Source organism: Hypanus sabinus, chromosome 3 (genome assembly GCF_030144855.1).
Source record: "Hypanus sabinus isolate sHypSab1 chromosome 3, sHypSab1.hap1, whole genome shotgun sequence".
Classification (NCBI taxonomy): Eukaryota; Metazoa; Chordata; class Chondrichthyes; order Myliobatiformes; family Dasyatidae; genus Hypanus; species Hypanus sabinus.
Window position 1 is genome coordinate 21,434,230 of NC_082708.1, and position 20,169 is coordinate 21,454,398.

At 39.7% G+C, this 20,169-nt stretch overlaps 1 protein-coding gene across 7 annotated transcripts in view; it reads left to right on the plus strand.

The window, feature by feature from the left end:
- The window catches only part of herc2 (HECT and RLD domain containing E3 ubiquitin protein ligase 2), a 242,326-nt gene that overhangs the window by 114,497 nt on the left and 107,660 nt on the right, over nucleotides 1-20,169 (plus strand). For 6 of the 7 annotated variants that reach the window (XM_059963844.1, XM_059963845.1, XM_059963846.1 and 3 more), the window contains exons 36-44: nucleotides 2,276-2,463; nucleotides 4,189-4,381; nucleotides 5,893-6,075; nucleotides 8,760-8,944; nucleotides 14,090-14,237; nucleotides 14,326-14,522; nucleotides 15,652-15,882; nucleotides 16,005-16,140; nucleotides 16,828-16,971. In XM_059963844.1, the coding sequence (XP_059819827.1) occupies nucleotides 2,276-2,463; nucleotides 4,189-4,381; nucleotides 5,893-6,075; nucleotides 8,760-8,944; nucleotides 14,090-14,237; nucleotides 14,326-14,522; nucleotides 15,652-15,882; nucleotides 16,005-16,140; nucleotides 16,828-16,971 (1,605 nt within the window). The remainder of the gene's footprint in view (nucleotides 1-2,275; nucleotides 2,464-4,188; nucleotides 4,382-5,892; nucleotides 6,076-8,759; nucleotides 8,945-14,089; nucleotides 14,238-14,325; nucleotides 14,523-15,651; nucleotides 15,883-16,004; nucleotides 16,141-16,827; nucleotides 16,972-20,169) is intronic. The other variant, XM_059963847.1, reaches the window with a different exon arrangement.

Sequence of the window (20,169 nt, forward strand, 5' to 3'; positions counted from 1 at the left end):
TGAATAAATTAGAAGCTGAGAAAAAATGATTAATCAATAAAGCAAAGTCATGATGATAGGATGTGAAAGTGAACTTGAATGTTGGATCTGCCATTATTTTGCTGTATAGTGAGGCAAGCTCTAGGAACATTGTTTGGAGTTATAGTCTGAAATTGCTTACAGCTAGCGCAGAGCCCAGGAACAATAGATAGGTATCAGCAGGTTAGTGGAATAGGGTCAAAATAGCAAAATGTAGGTCATGGGACAATGGTGAGAAAGAGGTAACTGAATCATTCATCTCTGTTAAATTTTACAAGCTTGTTGAGCAATGGAATAAAGTTTCAGGATGCATTTACTCAGAGAAAAGAGAGCCTGGTATTATTTTTATCATCTGGCATGAGGTTTGAGTTATTAGTGATTTTGCTGATGAGTGGGAAATCCTGAATGCTACTTGCAGTTATGCCACTTCTAGAAATGAATAACTAAGCAAGGTTTCCTCAAGTGTAGTCTCCATGAACTTGTAACAAAGCTTTCATGTTGATAGAAGAGCTTTGCTGGTGACTACAGCTTTGGCTGTCGGAGACAATGACCTAAAGTAGAAGTGAAGGAATGGTCCAGGAACTTGATGCCACAGAGGTGTGGAAATTGAAGGATGATCATTTCAGCATCCGAATGTTAGAAACTGTGACAAGGATAGGTGCTAGTCAGAAGAGAGAATTGACGCATATAAGGATTATTTTAATTTTTGCAAGGATGCAGGGAATGTATGTTACAACTACAGGCTAAGGAGACCTTGAAGATAGTAAAGCCAAGAGGATGTGCTGTAAATATTTGGCGAAATCCACAGGGGTTTGGGGCTTAAGTAAGTTTAGAGTGAAGGAAGGGACCACTTACTGAAATAAAGATTGTCAATGAAATGGAGTTTAATGCTGAAAGAAATTTTGGTATTTCTGAGAGAGAGATAGTGTGGGACAATGTTTTAGTAATTTAGAGGTCAGGAGAGAAGCCAAAATGTAATTTTGAATAATCAAAGTGATGGAAGTATCACATAAGATGCTGGAAAAACTCAGCAGGCCAGGAAGCATTGAAAGTGAGAAATGGACAGTTGGCATTTTGGGCTGAGACCCATTGCTGTTTGGCTGTCTTTGGTAAAGAAAATGGTGGGACCATCTGTCAGGCAACTTTTAATTAAGGCCAGGATAACCATAATTTTATCAATATATTTTTTAAAAAAGAATTTAAACAAGCACTTGAACAACCATTGCAACCATCTGTTTAAAAAAAAATCTAGATTTGCACACATTAAGGTATTTCTGATGTCTATCAATGAAGTTACCTCTCGTGAATATTAGTCCATTTAGGCCAGCTCTCTCTGATCAGAATCAATCTTGCAATAAAAATGTATTTTTCAAATACGTAGTGTTGGTAGAGTGATGGGGAAATAAGAATTTATTTCTAATTTGTTGATCATTTTTAAACAGGCTATGATGTGAAAGGAGCTCAGTGGATGACCTCTTGACCATGCTAAGCATGTTGCTTCCTTAAAGATATTATTTTCATCACTACGGACTGTGAGGCAAATGAAGTGTTGGCTGCCTGTCCATTATTGACTAAACAATCAAGTTCTAAATGAAAATCCATGTTTATATTAGACCAATTAATCTAGTTCTTTAATGCAAGTCATTAATGTTTTTGTCCTTCTAATCTCTAAATACAAAAGAATAGGCAAACAACACACCAGGTACCAACTCTTAGCAGCCCACCGATAGACTACTTTGATTTTGCATGAAATGAAATTCTGGCAATGCCTTTGGTGCTGGATCTCCAGCTTTGTGTTGGTTTTTTGTTAAGCCAGTCACTTAATCAGTTCCCATGGGCTTTTGGCCGTGGGTAGTCTTGGATCTTGTTATGAGGTTTTCCTAGCCATTGCCAAAAATGGAATCCGTGTAGTTGTCCAGCTGCATCCCATATCTAGCTTTCCACAGTTTGCAATTCAAACCTTGAATGGTGCATGTGCTTTCAGGTAATCCTACGAAAACGTGGTAGCCGGGCCATTCCAAAATCTAAAGAACTTCAGACTGCAAGGTCATTTGTTTGGGTTTTGTGCAGTTTTTTTAAAAAATGATCTGTTACTTGTTTCTGTAAAGAAAATGAAAAATGCTCAAAATTGACCATATCAAGGATGCACTATTTGTGATAAACATTTTTATTTGTTTCTTGTCTCCTGGAGATGTTAAGAATATTATTTTGCAGGAAAGCAGATTTAAACTTAGTATGGCACCTTTTTCTCCCAAAGGTCCTGCTTCTGACAGTGGGGAGGATGATGTTGGTGCTTCTCTTCATGGAGCTTCAGCCACTGTTTTAGAAGAGTCAAGAAAGGAAACCACACCAGTTCCACTGCCTGTTTCTGGTCCAGAGTTAGCAGCAATGATGAAGATTGGGACTAGAGTCATGAGAGGTGTGGACTGGAAATGGGGGGATCAGGTACAGAGGCAAATTAATATTGATTTATTTCATAACTATTATGTAGCGGCCAATTCTAACCAAACCAAATTGGCGCTGCTGGCGACCCCCACAGATTTTTTATACCTGTATGATGCTCCCTCAACTCCAGTAATGATTGTTCTAAAAGCTGAAGATATATATTTAATCCTTTATTAGCAATTAGCAAACATACAATCTTGAAGTGATGAAACTTAGTTTACCCAGATTTAAGTTGAGCATAATTGAGCGGTCAGCTGCAAACTGCCACGAACAAAGCATGAATACGTAGCTTACTCTCTTCGCTTTTGCCATGCCTCCACTCATGTGACTAGTTATCATCATAAACATAATGAATGTGTAGCATAGAATACAATGCAGATAGAGAACAGATGCATGGCTCCGACATACTATGTTTTCCTAAGGTAGAAATGTTATTTCTTGAGTTTGTTTGCTTCAGTTGGGCAAAGTAGAAAAGGAAAATTGAGTGTGCCTTTTTCTGAATCAGCTCTTGAACAACTATAGAGAGCACCATACATTGTGCTTACCTTGAATTAGTGCACAGCTTAATTGGATGTATATGATCTGCCCTTGCATGCAGATTTGAAGTTCTTCTGTGAGTCCTGCTTCAATGCTGACTTTTGTGTTTGGCTCTGATAATACACTGAAGCATAACAAAACATCTATTTTGAAATTTTGGGTGCTTAACTGAGTATTTCAGGTTTTTGAATGTGAGGAAGCTCATATTGTAAAGTTGAGTACCATTTGTAAGTTTATCATATTTTTCATTGTTTAAAAGTTGATAGAACGTTTCCCAGTATGTAATTGCAGAATGCAAGCAGAACTATGATATTGCTTGTAGTGAAACAAGTTTTTTTTATCACTTCTGGTGTCAGTTTCTTTCACCAAAAATTGATTTCCTTTTGTTTGCTGTTCTATAATGCTAAGTACGCAATAGACAAAGAGAGTATAAAACTGTTAGAACAAATTATATTGATCAAAGATTTATTTATTATTAAAGTATACAACTCTGAAATTCTTCAATTCTCTAGGTAACCATGAAACCAAGAAAGAAAAGAAAGGCAGCAAGATCATCAACCCCCAAATCCCCCCTCCTACACAAAAATTGAACAAAATGGATCAGGCACATTGACCCACCCCCCACCAATTCCCTCTTCCTGAACAAAAAAAATTGAGAAGATTGGGCACGTCGGCAGTCTGTCCACTCTCCAGTACAGAGCAACTGACCAAAAAATCTGAGATTAATATAAATAAAAAGACAAGAACTCTTCACCCCTCATTTCACCACTTGCCCATCAGATGCACTCAAATTTTTAATTTAATGTTTAAGTAATAGAACAGAACAGCGCAGTACAGGCTCTTCAGCCTATGGTGTTGCACATGAATAATTTTAAACTTAGACAACTAAAAGTTAAAGGGAACTTTAAACTTCTAACTTGTGAAATTTAAATATTAATAATGTGACTTAATATATTATAGAATGCATTTGAGAGGAAATCCAGAATAATACACAAAATGCTGGAGGAACTCAGCAAATCATCATCAGGTCTTGGCCCAAAATATTGACTGTTCATTCCTCTCCATTGCTGCTTCCTGACTTGCTGAGTTCTTTCAACATTTTGTGTGTTACTCTGCACTTAGTTGGGCTGGGGTAGCTCCATCACAAGTATCATTTAGTTTTCATTTTATTTGTATGTCCCACTTCAGGATGGGCCTCCTCCAGGATTAGGCCGTGTTATTGGGGAACTGGGAGATGATGGTTGGATCAGAGTCCAGTGGGATACTGGGAGCACCAACTCTTACAGGATGGGAAAAGAAGGGAAGTATGACCTGAAACTGGCTGAACCACCACCCACTGCGCAGCCAGCTACAGAAGACTCTGATACAGAAGATGATTCAGGTTAGTGATCAAATATTTGGTGAATTGTTAATATTGTTAGAATTAGTTTGAATATTTCAATGGGGAAATACATAAATGGAGTTAGAATGGAACAGTTTTTAAACTAACCTGGTTTTGAAGGAGTTGGAGCACATATTTTTATCTGCTTAACGTCATGTTTTTGAAAAACGTTTAGCATTTTTATTTGAATGCAAGAGTTTGGATTAAGCAGACTGTATAATGAAGAAACTATCTTTGTTTAGGAAGGAATTTAATGTTTAGTTATGGTTTATTAATGCAGATTGTAGCATTGTCAAAACGTGTCATCATGGTACCTAAGTGAATCTTGATCTTAAAAGTTTTCTCAGCAATTTCCATTAGTCCTTAATATAGAGGAGCAGAATTTAGGCCATCCGGCCCATTGACTTTGCTCCACCATTCCATCATGACTGATTTATTATCCTTCTCCCCATAACCTTTGATACCCCAACACGTACAAACACGCTGGAGGAACTCAGCAGGTTGGGCAGCATCCGTGGAAACGAGCAGTCAACATTTCGGGCCGAGACACTTCATCAGGACTGAAGAAGAAGGGGGCAGGGGCCCCATAAAGAAGTTGGGGAGAGGGTGGGAAGGAGAAGGCTGGTAGGTGCCAGGCGAAAAACCAATCAGAGGAAAGATCAAGGGGTGGAGGAGGGGAAGCAGGGAGGGGATAGGCAGGAAAGGTGAAGAAGGAATGTAAGGGGAAAGCACTAAGGGTAGTAGAAGAAGGCAGAATCATGAGAAAGGTGATAGGCAGCTGGAAGAGGAAGCAGAGTGGAAGTGGGATGGGGGAAGGGAGGGGGAGGGAATTACTGGAAGTTGGAGAATTCCAACCTTTGATACCCCAACTGATGAAAAACCTATCAGTACCTACATTAAATATACCCAATTACTTGGTCTCCACAGCTATCTGTGGCAGTGAGTTTCACAGCTTTACCACCTGCTGGCTAAAGAAATTCCTCTTCATCTCTATTCTAAAGGAATGTCCTTATATTCCAAGGCTGTGCCCTTTGGCCCTAGACTCTCCCACTAGGGGAAACATCCTCTTCACATCGATTCTGGTTTCACAATGAAAGCAACACTGGTATTCAGTGTAAGCTGCACATGTCCAACGAGGACTTGTCATGTGTAATTGGTGTGAGCTTCTCTTGACAATATTGGAAGTCTGAGTAAGGAAATATTTTATTTTATTGAAATACAGTGGGGAACAGGCCCTTCAAACCACACCGCCCAGCAAACTCCAATTTAACCCTAGCCTAATTACAGGACAGTTAACAATGACTAACTGGTACATCTTTGGACTGCGGGAGGAAACCTGCGTGGTCACGGGGAGAATGTATAAACCCCTTACGGGCAGCGGCGGGAATTGAATCCTGGTTGTCTGTATTGTAAAATGTTGTATTAGCCACTACACTGCTGTGCTGCCCCTTTGAAACATACTTACTATTAGAAAAATAAATAATAAGATTGAAAGTCTTTTTTGTGCACAGAAGTGGAATCCGTGGAAAAGAACACTCACCCAACATTGATGTTGTTGATGGCAACAGTTAATCTTCTGCAGACTTTATCTCTTTCTGCTGGAATTCACTCAGATGTAGTTCCAAATGAAGCTATTAAAACTCTATGTGGACTTCTGCGGATGTTGGTGGAAAGTGGAGCCTCAGATAAAACAGGTATTGAACTGTAAGGTCTGGACCAACTTTTAGTGATGAGGATCTGAATTTCAACTTCATTTATCATGAGGAAATTATAATTATCACTTTTTGAATAACTTTTAATAATAGAAGCATTATGTTTTGTATAATAGTTTTTTTTAGTTTTGTTGCCCGTATCTTTTCTCAGTTCTTTTGTCTCTGCTGCATCTGTTCTTCAGATGAGACCTTCTACCCACCAGATAGAACAGAGATAGACTTCCCCTGGCCTTTGCCTATCACCCACGGGTCTGTGCATCCAGCATGTCATTCTTAGCAACTTCCATCATCTACATCATCTCAACTGAAATTGATCTTTCCACCTGTGTTGCTTTCTGCAGGGATCCCTCTCCATGACTCCTCGTCTGCTCATCGCTCCCCACCCTTGCAAAGTACCTTTGCCTGTAACTGGATAAGTTGCAACACTTGTCCCTACACTTCTCTCCTCACCCCTTCCAGAGCCTTTCCCTTCCAGGCAAGGCAAATCCTTCAAGCTCATTTATTGCATCTGGTGCATCCACTGTAGCCTCCCCAACGTTGGTTGGACCAGTAGCAAACTAGCTGACCGCTTTGTTGATTGCTCCTACTGCCCTGGCTGTCTGGAACTCCAATTGCTAGCCCTTTTTAATTCTCTTCCCCATTCCCACATTGACAAGTCTGCCACTGTTAGGGTGAAGGGAAACGCAGACTAGAGAAGTAGCATCTCCTGTTTTATCTGAATAGCCTACAACCTGATAGCACGAACATTGAATCCTCTGGCTTCCAGTAAACCAATCCCCTTTGTTCCCTTCTGTCTTTTCTCCTAATCTCCTCTGTTCTTCCTGCACTCACTCTAGTCCCTTTCATCCTATTTCTTCTTCTCTACCTACTGCTTCCCTCTGTCTCCCTGACCTGATTCCATGCTGCACTTCCAAATCTCAGTTTCCAAATCTTCAGCTCTTTGTTCTCTCCTCTGCTCAGCTCCCAGCTTCTGCAGCTGTTTCCACTCTCCCCTCCTTTGCCTGTTGCGGCTCCTCACTGGATTTATCCATTGCTTACAAGATAAAATCTGTCAATGCTGGAAATCCAAATAACACACACAAAATGCTGGAGGAACTCAGCAGGCCAGGCAGCATTTATGGAAAAGAGTACAGTTGAAGTTTCAAGGCTGAGACCCTTCATCAAGACTCCATTGCTTGCTGAATCTTGCTCCATCCTTCCTCCTTTCCATCATTCAGTCCAAATGAACTGGTCTAGTTCTGAAACATTGACTATCCATAGATGCTGTGGAGTTCCTTGAGCATCTTGTTTTTTTGGTTAAATTGTAAGTTTAAAGTAAACAATGATTTATTATTAGATCTGTGTAGAAATTCTAAGTATAGAATTATTTACTGGCCTTGAGCCCAGTCTTACAAATTTACTGAACATGCATTTATACTAGATTGAAAGTAGTAGAAACATAGAAAACCTACAGAATATTACAGGCCCCTTGGCCCACAAAGTTATGTCGAACATGTCCCTATCTTAGAAATTACTAGGCTTACCCATAACCCTCTATTTTTCTAAGCTCCATGTACCTATCCAAAAGTTTATTAAAAGACCCTATTGCATCCATCTCCACCACTGTTGCCGGCAGCCCATTCCATGCACTCATCACTCTCTGCGTAAAAAAACTTACCCCTGACATCTCCTCTGTACTTACTCTCGAGCACCTTAAACCTGTGTTCTCTTGTGGCAACCATTTCAGCCCTGGGAAAAAGCCTCTGACTATCCACACGATCAATGCCTCTCATCATCTTTTACACCTCTATCAGGTCACCTCTCATCCTCTGTCACTCCAAGAAGAAAACTATTCTCATAAAACATGCTCCCCAATCCAGGCAACATCCTTGTAAATCTCCTCTGAACCCTTTCTATGGCTTCCACACCCTTCCTGTAGTGAACGACAGAACTGAGCACAGTACTCCCAAGTGGGGTCTGACCAGGGTCCTATGCAGCTGCAACATAACCTCTCGGCTCCTAAATTCAATTGCATGATTGACGAAGGCCAATACACCGTACACCTTCTTAACCACAGAGTCAACCTGCGCAGCTGCTTTGAGTGTCTTATGGACTTTGATCCCAAGATCCTTTTGATCTTCCACACTACTAAGAGTCTTACCATTATTACTATATTCTGCCATCATATTTGACCTACCAAAATGAACCACTTCACACTTACTTCGGTTGAACTCCATCTGCCACTTCTCAGCCCAGTATAAAGTCAGTAATAAAGTTGTATTTAATTTAATTTATGCAACTATCACTAACTCCTGTAAGGAAAGAATAATTTTGTTGTTAGAGTCATAGAGCACCACAGGCCTTTCACCCACTGGGTCCAAACCAAACCCGATCTTCTGCCCCATCTACCTATGTCTGGACCATATCCCTCAAATCCTCTCATTCGGTACCCATTTAGACTTCTCTTGTTCTTGTGTTTTGAGTTGTTATATTTGGCAAGGTGAGAGTTTTGGTAACCAAAAGATTGTCTTAGACTGACGGGGACAGTGAATAAAACGTGCAGGTAGGAATGCAGACCGGTTACACATCTTTTAGACATGGTTTTATCATCTTTGAATCTGCTGAAATATATGAAGCATATGTGTATTATTTTGAGATGTTAAAATATCCATCTTTTTTTTCCCTAGCTTCTTCTGTAAACAAAATGGTATCCAGAGAGCAACACAGGAGCTGGTGTACACTGGGTTTCATTAGAAGCATAGCACTTACTCCTCGGATGTGTGGTACTCTGAGTTCACCTCAGTGGATTAGTTTGCTAACCAGGATTGTTGAAGGACAACAGTCATTTACTGCTGTGTCACTGCAGCGACAGGTGAGAACTTCTGTTGTTGAACTCATTTTTAGAAGGAGCCAAGGGCTGGAAATATTAAAAATAATATGCTTTTTGTCTGAAGAGTTCCCCCCCCCCCCCCAACCCCTCTCATTATTCAAACATCTCGGTGTTTCACCTCAAAGTGCTAAGTATTATTTGTAAAACTCATTGAAATACTGAGTAAAACCACATTGAAATGCTGATGCTTGAACTTCAAATTAAAAGCAGATAAAAGCTAGAGATACTGAGCAGGTTGGGGAGCATCGATGGCAAAGGAACTGGAATTAAAGTTTTAGGTCCGAGACCTCTTCATCTGATCAGTATCTAGCATTTTATGAGTGAAGAAATGATCAGCCAATTTAATCCCAGTCTGTGTAATCTGGTGTTTGGATCTCACCATGGTCTGGTCTGTCTTTATTAATAAACAGAAAAGCAAAAGATTCTGCAGATACTGGAAATCTGGAGTAAAAATGTCACAAAAATACAGCAGCTGGTTGTGACAATGTTGAAAAAACAAAAGAGTTGGTTGTGGACTACAGGAGGAATGAAGGCTAGCCCCTATTGATGTCAGTTGCTCTGAGGTTGAGCGGGTGAACAGCTCTTAAATTTGTTGGCATACACATCACCGAGAATCTCACGTGGTGTGTACATACTGGCTGTGTGGTTGAAAAAAGCACAACAGTGCCTCTTTCACCTTAGACAATTGAAGAAGTTTGGCATTAGTCCCCAAATCTAAGGACTTTCTACAGGGGCACAATTGAGAGCATCCTGACTGGCTGCATCATTGCCTGTAGGGAACTGTACCTTCCTTAATCGCAGGACTCTGCAGAGAGTGGTGCAGACGGCCCAGTTAATCTGTAGATGTGAACTTCCCACTATTCAGGACATTTATAGAGACAGGTTCATAAAAAAGGCCCGAAAGATCATTGGGGACCAGAGTCATCCCAACCATAAATTGCTGCAGCTGCTACCATCTGGGAACTGGTACCGCAGCATAAAAACCAGTACTAACAGGCTCCGGGACAGCTTCTTCCACTAGGCCATTGGATTGATTAATTCACTCTAATACAATTGTATTTCTATGCTATATTGACTGTCCTGTTGAACTATTCATTACAAATTACTATAAATTGCACATTGCACATTTAGAGTGAGACGTAACGTAAAGATTTTTACTCCTCATGTATGTGAAGGACGTAAGAAATAAAGTCAGTTCAATTCAATTCAATTCATTTCACACAGAAAATTCTGGAGGAACTCGCCAGGTCAGGCAGCATCTCTGGAGACAACGTTTTGTGCCGAGACGCTGTTGAGACCTACTCAGCTCCTCCGGCATTTTGTGTGTGTTATTCTGTCTTGATTAATGTATTTATCTGGTTTTCACAAGGGCCCTGTATTGAATTGAATTGAATTGAATTTTGGTTTATTGTCATTTAGAAACCACAACTGCAATGCAGTTAAAAAATGAAACAACATTCCTCCAGAATGATATCACAAAAGCACAGGACAAAACAGAGTACATCAGAAAATCCGCATAATGTTTGGCAATCTCCAAATCCAGAGTCCGGAGAGGCTGCTATGTGTTAATATCGCGCTACCATCTCAGCTTGTTCCCTGGAAAGGAGCACCAAATTCACCAGACAAAACAAGACTACCCAGACACACCAAGTCAGGAGACCAACTCTACCACTCAACAAACAAAAACTAAAGCTACAAGACCTACACAAAACCACATAGTTACATATAGTTATAACAGTGCAAACAATACCATAATTGATAAAAAAAACAGACCATGGGCACAGTAAAAATAGTCCAAAGATGTTAAAAGACTATAAGTTCGAATGAAACCACCACACAGTTTCACAAGTCCTCAGGGTCCCGATAGACTCGTCACCCCACGCAGGTGGCAGAAGGGAATGCCCACGCTGTGGACTTCCACGGTGCCGTCCGGCTCAGCCTTGCAGACACAGCACACAATAAAACCGCCACCAGACCTAGCCTCGCAGACGCAGCACACAGAGAAAGCGCCCTGACCGCAGCGGACTCCTATTTTCCAACTATTATCCAACACCCCATTTGCCAACCCCAAGAATGTAAGGAATCAAAGCAGGTTTAGGTCATTTGTCTCTTTTGTGTTATTTGTTATGATCTTCATCTTCTATGTTATGATCATCTTCTACCTCAGTATCATTTCTTGATACTATTATCATATCCCTTAATTCCCACAAATTTCAGTTTTAAACTTAACTCGATGGTTGAGTTGAATCTTCACAGTCCTCCCGGGTTCATTCCTTTCTGAATAGGGTGAGATGTTGGTAGAGGAGAGGAGAAGTTCCCTCCTTTCTGCCTTCAATGGCCTACCCCATATTCATAGTTATAGATTCCTCAGTAAGGGGAAATGGAGAGACATCTTCTCAGCATCTGGGTGGTCAAACCTTTTAACAGTATTGTAAGTTTTGAAGAGATCTCCTCTGATTCCTCTAAACTCCAGAGAATATAGTTCTATTCTACTCAGCTTCTTATATGGCAAATCTTTGAACCTAGCCCATTGAATCTTTTTTTGCATGCTGTCCACATATGCATGTAAATACATCTTAGATAAACCAAATTGGTATCCAGTACTCCAGATATGATCTTATCAAGGCTCTCTACACAATTGTAATAAGATTTGCTGGTAATTAAAATCATTTATTGTAAAGGATTAAATACCAATTGGCCACTGTACGTCTATGACATTCTTCACTGACTTCAATATAACTACATCCAAATTCCTTTGGATATCTATGCTATCCAGTAGCTTGCTATTTTACAAATATTTTGATTTTTGATTATGTTCTCCAAAGTGGATGATCTCACATTTTCTTCAATGTAATATCCCAATTACTTTGTTCTTGCCCGTTCATTTAGCTTGTTTATATCTTGTATTCTGTTTACATCATTCTCCATTTTTGAGACTAGTTCTGTGTTATCAACAAATTTGAGAAGATGTCATTTAAAGCCTTCAGCCAAGTCACTTGTACAGATTGTGAAGAGGATTTGTATAGATTAAGCACAGGTTCAGTGGCATATTCAAGTTTGCTGCTGACACCACTGTCGCAGGCCAAATCAAATGTGATGATGAATCAGCATTAGGAGGGATATTGAAAATCACGTTGAGTAGTGCCATTATAATAACGTCTTACTCACTGTCAGCAAGACCAAGGAGATGATTATTGACTTCAGGGCAAGGAAACCAGAAGTCTGAGCCAGTACTCATAGGGGGATCAGAGGTGGAGAGGTTCAGCAACTTTAAATTCCTGTTATCATGTTGGAGCATCTGTCCTGGGCCCAACACTTAAGTGAAATTATGAAGAAGGTACGGCAGTGCCTCTACTTGCTTAGGAGATTACAACGATTTGGCATGTTATCTAAAACTTCAATGAACTTCTCTCAATGTGTGGTGGAGAGTATATTGACTGGCTGCAACACAGGCTAATATGGAAACACCAATGTCCTTGAATAGAAATTCCTACAAAATGTAGTGTATAAGGCCTAGTCCATAACAGGTAAAGCCCCTCCTCCCTACCGTTTAGCACATTGAGATGAAGCATTGCCACAGGAAAGCAGCATCCAGCATCAGGGACCCCCACCACCCAGGACATGCTCTCTTCTTGCTGCTGCCATGAGGAAGAAGGTACAGGAGCCTTCGCACTCACACCACCAGGTTCAGGAATAATTATTATTCCCCCAACCATTAGTCTCATAACTTCACTCAGCATAATTTGCCCCATTATTAAAATGTTCTCACAACCTATGGACTCACTTTCAAGGTCTCTTCATCTCAAGTTCTTGATACTTATTGCTTATTTACTTAAGATTGTTATTTCTTTTTGGATTTGTACCATTTGTGGTCTTTTGCACACTAGTTGAACATCCAAGTTGATGTGATCTTTCATTGATTCTGTTATGGTTATTATTCTTTTATTGATTTATTGAGTATGACCACAACAAAATGAGTCTCAGAGTTGCATATGGTGACATATGAACTTTGTTAATAAACTTACTTTGAATAGCTGGGTCATGGCATCATTTCCTGCAGTACCTTACTAGACACAAAGTGCTAACTTACAAAACAATCTGTTTATTCCCTTTCTTTGCTTTCTGTATAACATATGCATATTATCCCATTTCCATATGCTCTCACTTTATTGACCAATCTCCTGTACGAAGCTTGATCGCAAGCTGCATAAAATCCAAATGCTTCACTTGGACTAGTTTCCCCTTGTTTCTTCGAAAAGTCCCTTTTGAAAGGAATGAAGCAGATCAGTCAAATATGATTTTTCTTTCATAAATCTTTGTTAACACTCTATATTTCTATTATGTTCAAGGCTTTCTCTTTCAATATGGACTCCTGCCTTTTCACTGCCACTGATGTCAGGTTGATGGGTGGGTGATTGCCTGTTTGCTCGGTCCCTTTTCTTCTTAAATAAGGAGGTTGTGTTTGCTACCTTCTGGTCCACAGGAACGATTTCTGAACCTACAGAACCCTGGAAGGTGGCCACCACAACATTCACTATTCATTTCTCTGCAGCTCCTTCCTTCAAAACTTATGTAGATTATCAGTTTTTGGAACCTATCAGTTTTCAAGCTTGCCAACTTCTCTACTACTTTCTTTTTAAACTAATAGTTCCTTCTGTTTCTCATTGCTGTTAGATCCTTGATTATTTAATATGGCTGACAGATATTGTGTGTCTTTTGTGAAGGCACACAGCCTTAATGCTATTCACTCTTCCCATCACATTCCCAATTACTGACCTTTGACCTAACCCCCGAGTGACCTTCTGTCCCTAACCCACTTTTTCTGATCAACCTGGTGTCTTATTCTTGCAACCCCTCCCATTACTTGATCCAGTCCCTGACATCATGGATCTTCTTTGCACACTCTGTAGAGATGATTTGTGTGAAAGCAAGACCTCTTGTTCTAGGCTTGATTCATTGTTTCTCAATGGTTTGGGTCTTGCTGAATTCCCTGGTGACAGGCTATCAAGTAAAGTGTTTGTTGACCAGTTGTGAATGGATATTTTAATGACACTTTCTAGAGAGGAATCCATTTCTAGACTTGCATTATATTAATATGTTCTGCTTTTCTGTCTTATATATGTTAAGATCTTAGCCCTGCGTTTGCTGCAAGCAGTCCTTCCTTCATGGGACAGAGATGAGCGATCAAGAGACATGAAGTTCCTTGTTGAAAAATTGTTTGTGTTTTTGGGTAGTCTCCTAAGCACCTGCTCATCTGACCTTCCGCTATTGAGAGGTGATTTATGTTTATTTTTCTGATCAAGAAACATGATGGCAAAAATAATGGTGGACACATGTTTAAAATATTTTCTGACTTTTCGTAGAAGGAATGCTGAGAAGAAGGAAAACTAGACCTCAGGCTTCTCTGACAGCCACTCACAGCAGTACATTAGCAGAGGAAATAGTTGCTCTGTTGCGAACCCTTCACTCTCTGAATCAGTGGAATGGACTTATCAATGAATATATCAATTCTCAGCTGAACTGTGTCAGTGAAATCATGGCAGATAAACAAGCTGAGGCAGTAAGTACATAATTGGGTTTCTTTTCTGCCTCTGTTTGCTTGTTCCATACTTGTAAAACTGATTTTTGTGACTGAACTGTTGGCTTGATACTCCAATGTACCACAAAAAAAATTAAAATGTCTTGCTTTAAAAGAAACAAGAATAAAAGCAATATATATGAACCAACAATGAGAAAGGTATAGAATTATAAATTCCATTCCCTTTCTCAGTTCCCCTTTCCCCTCCATAACTTGCAATTTTTAAGTGAAAGCAGGCTTTATTTGTTTAATGGGATATTTGGAACTATTCTTCCGTCTAGCTTTTATTTCATTGAGCTCCAAACCATTTCTAGAGGTCAGAGTCACGTAGCACAGAAACAGGCCCTTTCACCTGCTGACGAAAACTTTTATTGGTAGGTCTATAGGTTTTGTTGCAATTATGTTGTCCCTTTTTCACTGGATTGTGGTGTTCAGTTCTGTTTTCTTACATTGTTGTAGCTACACTTAACAAATGGTCATTATCAGTCTCCAGGAACACACAGTGTTCAACTTTCTTCTCGGAACCCTTTGTCCATGGTACGGTAGTGTAGCAGTTAGCACAAAGCTTTACAGTAGCCAGCTGTTAGATTGTGTTTCAGTTCCTGCCACTATCTATAAGGATTTAGTACGTTCTCCCATGGCTGCTTGGGTTTTGTCCAGGTGAGCTGGTAATGTCTAAGTTGGGGGTAGTAAATTGGGACATGCTATGTTGTTGCCAGAAGCGCGTCAATGATTTGTGGACTGCTCCCAGCACATACCTAACGCAAGAGACTCATTTCCCTGTGTGTACGTGTAACAAATAAATATAAGATCTTTAGAATTACCAGTGATTTGTGTTAACTATATGTAGGTTTATTATTTTTGCTGTCCAAATCTCACATTGACTGTGAGGCCAGGTGTGTGCTTCCATTGGTTTCTGGGTTTCTAACAAATGGGAAAGATAAAGGAATTTTGCAGTCACTTGTTAGTATTCTGAATGACAGAATACCAAACTTTGTCTGCTCTTGGGAAAAGAAACCGTGATCTCTTGTGCGTTAATGGTTATGTAAGACAACAAGGTATACTACATTTTAGTGTCTGAAATCTTTTCTTTATCTGTGTAATCTTGCAGATAGTCTTGGAAGATTATTTTCCGGATTCAGACAATCCAGAGATTGGTGGACTGATGGCAGTTCTGGCTGTGATTGGTGGAATAGATGGACGGCTGCGATTGGGTGGCCAGGTGATTCATGAAGAGCTTGGTGAGGGGACTGTGGCTCGAATTACTCCTAAGGGAAAAATTACAGTGCAGTTCCATGACATGAGAACGTACAGAGTTTGTCCTTTGAGTCAGTTACAACCGGTAGGTGATACGTGATTACTGAGCTCTACTTCTTGCCATCACATTATCTGAGCAGAACCACACTACATTTACACCTTGAGAGGACAAATTCATAATGCCTACATTTATTTTATATATTTCAGCTCCCAATGACTGCCTTCAGTATTAACAGCTTGCCATTTTCTGACCTAATGCTGTCAGTCTGGGCTCAGCTCGTAAATCTGGCAGGGAGTAAACTTGAAAAGCACAGAGTGAAGAAGTCAAATCAGAGCCTTACAGGTAACTCAAGTATTATTTACTTTTAGTTACACACATAAAATGCTGGAGGAACTCTGCAGACAGCATCTATGGAAAAAAAATGAAAAGGACCAGATGAAGACCCTTGGCCTCAAACATTGACTCTTTATTCCTTTCCATAGATGCAGCCTGAACTGCTGAGTCCTTCCAGCATTTTCTGTGTTACTCTGGATTTTCAACGTTTGCAGAATCTCTTGTTTTTTTGTTTATTTTTATCTTTGTTTTGAACTAGCAGTGGACTTTATGACATTTCAGGCTACAAATGGATTAAGACAACTGCATGCACATGTTCTACAATATAATCTTCCTACGTGACTCAGTTACTTTGCATTTCTAAAGATGAATTGCAAAAGATTTTGTATCAAGTGTAATTAAAACTTCTGACCTGTAACAGAATCCAGTGGATAGGATCATTTTGGTACACTTAAGAAACTTCTAAAATCTTCTTTGCTAGTATTGAGGTGTGAATCTTTTTAAAATTTTTGCCCCCACTGCTCTACTGGGTGACACAATAAATTAAAACTCAACATGAAAAGTGGATCTTTAAGATCATTTTCATGTTGGATGTTAAATTTCAAGAATTTTTTTAATGATAAAATGTGACACTAAGTCTCCCAAGCTTGGCAGTTCGGAAAATAGTATTAATATATAATTGTTTTGCCATTTCAGATCAAGTGGATTTATTTTTGCTAAGGTGTCAGCAGCTGAAACTGTACATACTTAAGGCAGCACGAGCTTTACTCATGCATCAAGATAAATTGAGGCAGATTCTTTCTCAGCCTGCTGTGTTTGAAACGGGTACAGTTTCTACAGGTATGATCTAGCAAGCCACCTCTATTTCCCAAAGCAGGTTACTGTGTTGTATTAACTGTTCAGGTGACTGTGAAAGCTTTATCAAAGTTGATTTTTAAGCTAATGGTCCTGACCCAGTGGTATTAATTGCATCTTATTCAGGAGTTTGTAAGCTTTCATCTCGTAAAAGAGTCATAATGATATAATGACGAAAATGTCCTGACGAAGGGTCTCAGCCCGAAACTTTGACAGTGCTTCTTATAGATGCTGCCTGGCCTGCTGTGTACCACCAACATTTTGTGCGTGTTGTTATGATATAATGTGTTTGCTTTTCAGTGCTACACAGTGAGTGAATGAGATAATAAATGCACGTGGCCCCTTCATGATCAATTAATCAATACTATGTTAAAATAGTTAAGCTATTGAACCCAATTATGTTTGCAGAACTCTGATGTGATGTGATGTGTCGTGTGACAGCAGCAATCATTGCAATGGTTAATGGTTTAGAAAGATTTCCCCAAATCTGGAACGAGCAAGTTGTTAAATTTCCTTAAGCTTTCCAAATAACTCTGAGGCTACGTTATAGGTACCTCATGTGTTGGTGGTATTCTGCTGCTGCAGCCCGTCCATTTCTAGGTTTGACATGAGTGTTCAGAGATGCCCTTCTGCACACCAGTGTTGTAAAGTGTAGTTATTTGAGTTACTGTCACCTTCTTGTGAACTGGAATTAGTCTGGCCATTCTCCTCTGATCTTTCATGAACAAGGTGTTTTTGCCCACAGATTTGCCGCTCACTGGAAGTTTTTTTGTTTTTCGCACCATTCTCTTTAAACTCTATAGTGTGTGGAATTCCCAGAAATCAGCAGTTTCTGAGATGTGCTTCTGGCACCAACAATCGTTCCACAGTCAAAGTCACTTAGATGACATTTCTTCCCCATATTAATGTTTGGTCTGAACAACAACTGAACCCCTTGACCATGTCTGCATTCTTTTATTCATTGAGTTGCTGCCACATGAATGGCTGATGAAATATTTGCAATAACAAGTAGGTGTACCTAATAAGGTAGCCACTGAATGTATCTTAGTTTGCAAAAAGTGCAAAACTAATTTGGATTAAACTGTTAAAAGTGGAGGAATTTTGCCTGCCTGCACATGGATTACTGCAGCGCAAGCTCTTTCCCACCCCACCTGGGAGGGGCAAAAATAATTTTTGACAACAGTAAAGATTATTATGGAAAATTCCTCTAACCCCAAAGACAAACCAAACAAGTCCAGAGTAACCTATGGTCCAAATGTTATCTGTAAATGCACGTTAATCTATTTTACATGCTTTAAAGAGTGATTTGTAGATCAAAAGATTTATATTGATATCAATATTATTAGGTATTATTAATAATATAGTATTATTATTATAATTCTTGAAATTTAAAGGTTTGGTAAATCTAATCAACATTTTACAGGTCCAAACTTATCTGTGTTAAATGAGAGCTACTAAAAACCATGTCTTAAATGTAAAAAAAAGAAAAACATCCAAACCCCATTTCCAGAAAAGTTGGGATATTTTCCAAAATGCAATAAAAACAAAAATCTGTGATGTGTTAATTCACGTGAACCTTTATTTAACTGGCAAAAGTACAAAAAAAAGATTTTCAATAGTTTTACTGACTAACTTAATTGTATTTTGTAAATATATACACATTTAGAATTTGATGGCTGTAACACAGTCAACAAAAATTGGGATAGAGGCATGTTTACCATTGTGTTACATCACCTTTCCTTTTAATAACAATTTTTAATTGTTTTGGAACTGAGGATACTAATTGTAGTAGATTTGCAATTGGAAATTTTGTCCATTCTTGCTTGATATAAGACTTCAGCTGCTCAACAGTCCGTGGTCTCAGTTGTCTGATTCTCCTCTTCATGATGTGCCATACATTTTCAATAGGAGATAGATCTGGACTGGCAGCAGGCCAGTCAAGCACACACACTCTTTGTCTACAAAGCCACGCTGTTGTAGCCCGTGCAGAATGTGGTCTGGCATTGTCCTGCTGAAATAAGCATGGACGTCCCGGGAAGAGACGTCGCCTTGATGGCAACATATGTCTCTCTGAAATCCTAATATATGCCCCAGAGTCAATGGTACCTTCACACACATGCAACTCACCCATGCCGTGGGCACTGATGCACCCCCATACCATCACAGATGCTGGCTTTTGCACCTTTCAGTGATAACAATGAGGATGGTCATGCTCATCTTTGGTACGGAGAATTCGATGCCTGTTTTTTCCGAAAACTAGCTGAAATGTGGACTCATCTGACCACAGCACACAGTTCCACAGTCTTTCGGTCCATCTGAGATGAGCTTGGGCCCAGAGAACTCGCCGGCGTTTCTGCATAGAGTTGATGTATGGCTTCCACCTTGCGTGATACAGTTTCAAGTTGCATTTCTGGTTGCAGTGACGGACTGTGTTAAATAACAATGGTTTTCCGAAGTACTCCCGAGCCCAGGTGGCTATAATTGTCACAGTAGCATGACAGTTTCTTAGGCAGTGCCGCCTGAGGGCTCAAAGATCACGTGCATTCAACAGTGGTTTCCGACCTTGCCTTTTACGCACTGAGATGTCTCTGAATTTTCTGAATTTTTTCACAATATTATGTACTGTAGATGTTGAAAGACCTAAATTCTCTGCAATCTTGCGTTGGGAGATGTTCCTTTTGAACTAACTAACAATTCTCTCACTAATTTTGCACAAGGGGGTGAGCCACGACCCATCCTTGCTTGCAAAGACTGAGCCTTTGATGGACGTTACTTTTATACCCAGTCATGATACCTCACCTGCTACCAATTAGCCTGCTTAATGTGGAATCTTTCAAACCGGTGTTACTTGAATATTCTGTGCACTTTTCAATCTTATTTTAACTCTGCCCCAACTTTTGTTGAGTGTGTTGCAGCCATCAAATTCTAAATTTGTGTATATTTACAAAATACAATTAAGTTGGTCAGTAAAACTATTGAAAATCTTTTCTTTGTACTTTTGCCAGTTAAATAAAGGTTCACAGATTTTTGTTTTTATTGCATTTTGGAAGATATCCCAGCTTTTCTGGAAATGGGGTTTGTAGAAAACCTACAGCACAATACAGGCCCTTCGGCCTATGAAGTTGTGCAGAACATGTCCCTACCTTAGAAATTACTAGGGTTACCCACAGTCCTCTATTTTTC